This window comes from Salvelinus namaycush, chromosome 29 (assembly GCF_016432855.1).
Source record: "Salvelinus namaycush isolate Seneca chromosome 29, SaNama_1.0, whole genome shotgun sequence".
Taxonomy (NCBI): domain Eukaryota; kingdom Metazoa; phylum Chordata; class Actinopteri; order Salmoniformes; family Salmonidae; genus Salvelinus; species Salvelinus namaycush.
In genome coordinates, this window is record NC_052335.1 from 15,501,803 (window position 1) to 15,510,452 (window position 8,650).

An 8,650-nucleotide genomic window follows, 5' to 3' on the forward strand; every position below is an offset into this window, starting at 1 on the left:
GCACTGGCTACTATTAAATGGTTCAGCAGGTGTATTGAGCTTCGACCGTGTTAAACCCCTGTTGCTTTTGTTATGACTGAAAGATGGCGTTTATTTACCGACTGTCGACTGCAACTTGTATGCCTGTTTCCCGCGGGTAGGCTCGTGCACACAGCCTATACTGTCTTTCTTTTTTTACACGTCTTGGCCATAACATCGATTTGATGTCAATGATATTTAACCTTTTTTTGGTTAGCACACACACCAAACACGGTCCATGTAGCCGTTATTGCGCGTAGCATCTCCACTGCATGACAACTCCACATAGCTCTCGCTGTGTCTGGGGTGTAGTGCTTTAGTTCCAACACTCGGTATTCCCACTGTGTTCCATAGGTCCAAAATTAGCACTGGCGACAGTCCAATGCTAACTGGCCCAGCAGAGAAACATAACGGTCATTCATATCCTTTAGGGTTCCGTGTGTTTACTATAACGGGTTTCAGATCATTGTACAGGGGTTTGAGCGCCGTGGTGAGGTGGTGTGTCCCCATACATGTCCTCAGTTCCAGGTAACTGTCCTCCAATGGGCGTCATCCTCTTCTCTTTCTGCCGTCTGTTACAAAACCAAACCCTCACCACTTCTTTCTCCAGCTGCAGGCTGTCCGCTATGGAGGTGATCTCTGCGCCACCGGGTTTGGGACTTTTGAGAAAATGGCTCTCCAAAGCCCCCTTGACGCCCACCTCGATGGAGGTTCTCTTTTTCCTCTTCCTCCCCTGAGCCGCGATTTTATCTAGGCTGGTGGGGCTCCCGGAGGTGGAATCCGCCTCCTCCAGCCACTTGTTAAGCAGTGGTTTGAGTTTACACATGTTTTTGAAGCTTAGTTGAAGCGCCTCGAACCTGCAGATAGTGGTCTGGGAAAATACATTTCCATACAGGGTTCCGAGCGCCAGCCCCACGTCAGCTTGGGTAAAGCCCAGTTTGATGCGCCGCTGCTTGAACTGCTTGGCAAACTGCTCCAGGTCGTCTGAAGTTGGCGTGTCCTCGTCCGAGTGGTCGGGGTGTCCCCCGTGCTGGTGGTGCGAGAGAGACGACTGTCCCCCACCTCCATGCTCGCTCAGGTGCGGGCTGTGGCTGTGGTGGTCTTCGTCCCGCAAGGAATGGTGGTGCATCTGCTCTGGTCCCCCCAGGCCGAACCCAGACTGGGAATACACCAGGCTCTGGCCGTCAGACGTCGCCATACCGGGGATGTGCGTGGTGGCCGTGCTCGTTCGCCATGCCCTGGCGTCGTGATGCGCCTGGTGCGCTAGGTGAGGGTGTCGCTGCTGCTGCTGTTGCTGTAGACTAGCGGAATTCTGCTGCTCCTCCCGGTCGCTCTGTAGAATGGGCTTCACGTCCTGCTCTCCGAGGGGACTCGACGGCCACGGAGCCCCGTCCCCGTGCGACAGAGCCGTTATCCACTGGTGCGCGTGGCTGAGGGGATGACCGCTGCCCGGTAGCGTGTAGTCGTTCTGGAGCAGGGTGTGCGCGTCCCTGTACGCCGCTGCCTGCTGCATGCTCCCGGACTCCGAGTGCGGCGGCGGCGCGCTGCTGGGGGTAGTCAGGACGCTGTAGTGGTTGGACGCTGCGGTCGCCATAACTCTCGAAGCCGAAGTGATAGCTCTCTTGTTAAAGAAGCTGCCTTTGACAGTTACTCTTTTCCGCCACGGGGCAGCTAGGATTCTCTCTCGTTCTCCCTGGCGCCGTGCCAAGGGGACGCAGAGGCGCGCACCTGAGGTCCGCCTCGCTCCGCTCTTTATTGGCCAAGAACGGTTGACAGATGTGGTTACCCCTGACAGCACCACGCTCATTGGTCACGCGGGGTTCTATAGAAGCCCCTATCACTCGCCCCAACAATACTGGCAGTCCTGCTGCAAACTACAAGGCAGAGTGAAAAGCTGGGGTTGACTGAGAAACACTGGATATACTCTTATCTCAGTGGAAAAAATGAGTCATTAAACTTTACCTTCGATAAACTTTTATTAGTATGTTCGATTGATGTAATGTATCCTGAATAAGTAGGCTATTAATCTTTTTGTGAGAAACATCCACAAACTGAATGCGTAAAAATGCATAAGAACCATGGGCTATATCATTTGTGCAAATGTTTATAATTTTTTTGCTCAAATATTTTTATTTTATTTCACCTTTATTTAACCAGGTAGGCTAGCTGAGAACAAGTTATCATTTACAACTGCGACCTTGCATAAATATAGCCTAGACCTATTCACCAAACAGTATAATCTTTTTACATTTAAAATCTTTTATCTTTATAGAGTTGCATTTTGAGAAAATCCTTGTTTTGTGTAGACCTATATTTATGGAGGCTTGCGCTCAGAGCAGTGAGATATTAACTGTCACGGACCCTCCAGCTGCCTCTCGCGATGCTGTCCAAAGAGAAGGGGCGCATTTTTCCCGGCCCTCTGCCCCGTTGCCATAGCGAGCGCATTGAATGGAACAACAACGCCCACGTCACAGCTGCATTTGCCTCTTCTTTTCGTTCCATTCCAAAGGGCCCATTCGAGCAGCTTGCTCGGCCGACACAACAAATAAAAGGAGGCAAGCGAAGAGGACACCTCGGGGCCAAGGAGAGAGTGGTGAATAAATATCCTCTCTAACCCACTGGCGCCCACAGTGCCCCTAAATTCTGTGCCTGTTTGGTAAACTTCGCAATTCATGCACCCACACTGGAACCCGGTACCAATACACGCCACATACACAGTAGCCTACTAGGTAGTTCAATAGCTAACGTTAGTTTGTATTATTTTAGCTAGTTTGTTTGTATTCTTTTTGTTGTTGTATTGTTTGTATATTATTTTATTTTACATTTGTGTGACTGTCCTGTCGTTGTCTATCAGTGTTTTGTTGTTGTCTGTCAGTGTTTAATTACTTGTCAGGTCATTTGTTTTTTGTGGACCCCAGAAAGAGTAGCTGCTGCTTCTGCAAAAGCTAATGTGGATCCAAATAGGTGGTGGGCCATAGCAAGCTAGCTGCTTTAGTTTTTGAGATGATCATCTATGTCGAGGGAGGAGCTGGTCTTGACATATTGTGTATATGTATTTATTTTGAACACATTTCTGTTGGCAATGTCAATTCTTGCAATTTTCAAAATACCTATTTTATGTTCTCTAGCTGGACAGGCAAATGCTGCCTAGTACTAAACTGTAAATCAATCAAAACTTGTGTACTATCTGTGGTACTTTCTCTGCTCAACACCTCTGCTAAGCACATTATCAGTACCTAAGGCAGTAGACAGCTGGTGACAGCTCAAGAGAGATCTCCCTGACAAACTATTATCGGGTAAAGTATTTATTTATTTGTAATCTAACTATTTAGAAAGCTGTAAAATGTATCCCAATTTACAACCCAGCAACCATAGTAATGTAGCAGCTTGCTAGTTAGCGAGCGAGTTACAACAAGTAGATCTGTTGCTAGCTAGCAGGATTAGATAGCTTTATCACTAGCTAGCATGTCATTTCTGGACACGGAGTGTTTTAGCTTTCCGTTTATTCCAAGTAATAATTTAAGACTACAAAAATCTATTGGACAAGTAGTGTAAATCTAACAGTCACAAAGGCAGGATCCACTAATTTCATTCATACTCACAAATAAGAAATGCCACATTATCCCTGTCTATAGTTGGAGTTGGACGATTGCAGAGAATCAGACTGTCAGGATGTTCATTTTCTAGCTCACAAACTACATTCCTTTACTGTGATGATTTATTGTATTCATTCTTGTCTCTCACTTTTGTCTCACATGATCTATTCAGGTCTCCTGTGTCCCGCTCCCAGAGATCAACCAAGTGCTATTCACCAAGCATGGGCTGATTCACTCACCTACTGCAGTTTGAACTAGCCCTGCCGTCACTATTTAGACATTGGGACCACATATGCATTTGAATGTTGTCTTTTTTTGTGGATTTTGTCTTACACAGTCTAGTGCATTTTAGAGTACAAGAACACCCACTACAGATACACATGCTTGTTTGAGCATTTCAAAGACTAAATTCAATATAGAATCAGTTTAACAGGTTACAAACAGATTATTTTACTATTGTAAAATGCAGTGGGGAGAATTCTATTGTCCCATTCAGGAGCTCAGACTTTTGCCATAGATGGTCGAGTTCTCGTCTCTGGACCATACACATTATGCTAAAGCACTTGTCTCTCTCAACATCGGTCAGCTACATTGGTGACCAGGGTGGGTTTATTTTGATATGCCTAACGGGCCTGGGCACACAAATGCTCCTAGAGAGAAGGGAGGGGTACTGAAGCATGTGTTGTTGACAGTTCTATAGTCTACATCAGAAACCCAGACGTTTTGGCAGATGGTAAAGCTCTCATTTTTGGACTGCAACATTGTAAGATTGTGCCTTCCATGGCACCTGATATACATTGATTGGTTACACTATATTTAGATACTTCAAATACTGCCTGAGACACCTTTACTATTTGTCTCCGTACTCAATAAATGGTGAAACACAATTTGGGATGGTGTTCTTTGTTCCAATGTATATGCATGAAACTAGGGCCGGCTCTAGCCATTTGGGAGCCCTAAGGAAGATTTGGTTGAGGGGCCCCCCACCTCGCTGCAAAACATTTTAGTGGCCCCGGGAGAGAACATTTTAAGTTTTAAAAGTTCATTTCCTGCAATTCTATACATTTTGCCATGGTGCGGAGAGAAAATTTTGCAATTTTATAATAAATTGAATGCAATTCTAAAAAATTTGCCATGGGGGAGATAAAAAAATTTGTTCAGTTTTACAGCTAATTTCCTGCAATTCTACCCATTTTGCCATGGGGTGGAAATACATTTTTGCAGTTTTAAACACCCACAGGAGTGGAAATAAAAAAAAAATCAGCTGAAAGATAATGCCCATATCATACCCATAACGTTGCACAATGATTTAAGTCAATAAGTCATTGTTTTAGTCAAAGTATGATATATTTGGGGTTGAAGTGGGAAATCCAAAGTGCTAACTTTGGATATTTTCTGTGTCAATGCCATATGTTTCCCCTATGATATGACGTGCTAATACTTTTCAGTCTACGTTTATTTTCAGGGCTGTTTAAAAAAAAAATGTTACCACCCACCATCATGGCATTGTTTATTAATCAGAAACACCTGCAATGTTCTTCCTCTTTACAAGTCGCGACTGAACTGAGTAATATAATAGATCGTCTTTGGCTGATCCAAACAGCTTTTCGCCGCAGCCTACACTTGGCCGCCTGAGCCACGCAGAAAATTAAAATAGGGTTTGCAAACTTGTGTTTTTGCACCTCCACTTTTTACCAGCAAAGTATTATATTCTATTGGATAATTTGTAAATTTTCACTCATTTTTCATCTAGTCTGTATTTAAAAAAATGCAATTTTATAAATGGTAAAATTGTGTGTGATATGATTGCATTTTGGAACCCCGCTCCCCCCGTCGCCCCAAGATGAATGATTTTGATTGGTGCAGCAAGAAATCACAAGTGTCTACTTGTTGTTAATTCTTGAATCCACGTGGAAATCACCACAACGTTCCCCACCCTAATTTGTGAATATGTATTAGCAGCTGCGTCATTCTTCGGAGGTGGAACCTAAATAATTTATTTCCGCTATCGGACAGGAATTACGTAGAAATAGTGCCCTATTTGCCCTCTGGTGGGAGCCTTTAATGCTAAATTCCTACAATTCTACACATTTTGCCATGACTTATGCCATGTTAATATGATATCTGAATGAGAATGACCAACAAAATCAATGGGAGCCTCCTGGAGGTCAGGGCTCCTGGGCATGTGCCCTGTGTGCCCAGTCAGTATTCGGCCATGATTACAACAAGTTTAGATAGCTAGATTAACTATCAATCAAACAATTGACATGGCTAATTGTCAGCTAATTGAGTGACTGACATAACAAGAGAAAAACTGCTGATGCATAGCCAAATATATAAATTGCACTTGCTGTATTTCACTATTCTTACTCTCAATAATATTTTTTTTGTGTGTGTGTGTGGGGGGGGGGGGGGGGGGGGGGTATATTTTGATTCAGAGAGTTTGTTAGTCACATGCACAGGGTTGCAGATGTAAATGCAGTGTACAGTGGAAATCTTAAGCGCCGAGCTTCAACAGTGTAGGTCAAAGGGAATGAAACACTTCCCCTTTGGGGACGGTTGGAGACTTTGAAGAGAAATCCATAGCTCGTAGTTAGTGGAATGATGAATGGATTGGCCAGATTTTGGCATCATCAACTTTTAGAAAGTTAGTAGGAAAGTTAATCATTTAAACCACCTAAATATACTCACATTCACTGAACTCAAACATTCATTTCCTTACTGCTGTTTCTATAATCCTACAGGCTCTATTATTCTCCATACCTTATATTCCACTGCTTCCAACGTTATGCAGGCCCACCATGGTATTGGGCAGCTGCTATTTAAGAACGCATCTGGTTTAGAAATCAAACTCTGGTTATCTTATTGCATAGCGCATTGTTTTTAGAGAAGATTGTATTACAATTTGCAAAGTACGCTATATGTGTAGGCTATGCCATATGTATTGGCTAATATGCATATGCAGCTGTCTAGCGTACATGACACATCTGCATGCTTTTATTTGGGTTTCTATGCAAAGTATATGATTGAATGTTTCTTTAAGCCTGCAGCTAGTTACTTGAAATGAGACATAATCATGCCAAAACATGATAAAGCATTTTTAATTCACAGACATATAGCTAATGAAACACAAATTGACATTTACAATAGCTGGCTAGGTTAGTCAAAACTGTAACATTGGCTAGCTTTCAATAAATTGGCTAAATGGTCAACGGAGATACCTCTTCATACGATCAAGACCATTCCTATTGGATTCTGCATCAAGTGCACTCGAAAACAGATATTTCTCTTATTTCAGTCTGGGAGCTAGCTAGCAATATCTGGTCCACTTCATCAGACAGCAGCTGGCGTTTTTACATAGCTGTGTTTACATGGTAAATAGAAACAGGCCATTGGCTGCCTTCATCATAAGGGATATGTACGGAGTTCTGATTGGTACCAATATGCAGTTCTGCATATTTTCTTGAGCAGACAGTGTATTGAAAAATACTTTTTATGAGAAAATGTGCAGGAATTGAAGGTGCCAACAAATGTTATAGTCATCATATGAATGTTTTATTGTAATTTACAAAAAAATCAGCTCCTTCCTCGTCAGGGATTGATCAACTTCACGTTTTTCGGCTTTGGGCCCACCACCTAAAATAAACAAATATAGATGAACATGAATAATTACAAATGATCAAAGGCAAAAACACCTGTGCACAATAGTTTTCAGGAACAGCAGGGGATAATGTAGTCTACAACACAGGATGAAGGGCATTTGTTTTGTGATAATAATTAGGACTGATAATAAATATAGTTTGTATGCATAACATGAGAGAGAAGGCAAAACAATGTTGGATATTATGTGACACTTGTAATAAACGGTATAGGTGCCAACTATATAAACAATTTAAAATATTGAAATATAGCCTACACTATTGTTTTGGGGAGATTTGTGAAATAATTTTGTAGTTACTTTCCACCAAAACTGAATTATTTGCAGGGATGTTAAATATACGTTGTTCTATTTTGTTCAATGTTTGTTCTACCTCCAAGAACCAGAACCAGCAGGGAATCAGGAAGATGGTGCTGTTTGTAAACTGAAAATGGTGTCTGTCCTACCTACCACTCTGTGTCAATAGATTAAACAAGAAACTTGATAGGCATGCCATTAAAAAAATTCTCAAGGAATTGTATTCCGTCATTTATTTGCCTATTACAGACTTATCATTGACAGGGCTATTTGATTGTGGAAAGTTTACAGAATGCAACTTTAAGATAATTCTGAGATCAAGTTACTTCAATGCAAGTTGCATACCATAGCTTAAAGAATTGGTTAAAAAGTCATGCACTTTTCCATATATAACATATATATCAATGAATTGAAGAATCAAATAAAGTAGCTGATCTGGGCATCAATCAATCCTATAATGAATCACCCAGATCGAAAGAACATTCGTGATGATTAGGTCATAATTCCGAGAATTACCGAACTTGCCACCGGGGGCCTCCAACGGTCATGGGCAGAGAGAAGCAAAACATATTACCCTAATGGTGTAATATGCAAACTACTGACCGCCCAATTACAATACTTAATAACGCATAAACGATGCGAGTCCTGTTTTTAAGACGGACAGGCTACAGTATGTGTTAATTCAGTCAAAGGACTGGCGCGGCTGTCAACACAGGCCAGTTAGATAGGCTTTGTCTCTCTGTTTCAGGAGCCTCAGCTGACTGTATTCAAAAGACTGAGAGTTAATGACAGAGAATCTGAGTGTTAAATTAACAGTAATTATATGGCCTGCATGCTGTAAAGATTCAATTTCTCCAACTCTAATGGGGTAAGTGTCCCCACGCACAGTGAGTTTCCGCTTTATGATATTTATAATACAGATAGTACACACTCTTGGCAAGGAGCAGGCTAATTGTGTGTATGTGTGTACAACGGGGTGACCACAGCATGGCCCTCCCCCTGTGGGAACCCTAAAGCAGGGGTGAGTGAGGCTGGGGGGTTTCCTTTATGCTGCTGGATATAGGGAGATAATGGCCATTCC

General features: G+C 42.6%; 1 protein-coding gene across 1 annotated transcript; it reads right to left on the reverse strand.

Annotated features, from left to right (window-relative positions):
- Window positions 1-481: 481 nt before the first annotated feature.
- On the reverse strand, window positions 482-1,612 carry LOC120024621 (POU domain, class 3, transcription factor 2-like). The gene has a single exon (XM_038968920.1). The coding sequence runs from the start codon at window positions 1,610-1,612 to the stop codon at window positions 482-484; it is 1,131 nt and encodes a 376-aa protein (XP_038824848.1).
- Between the last annotated feature and the right edge of the window lie 7,038 nt (window positions 1,613-8,650).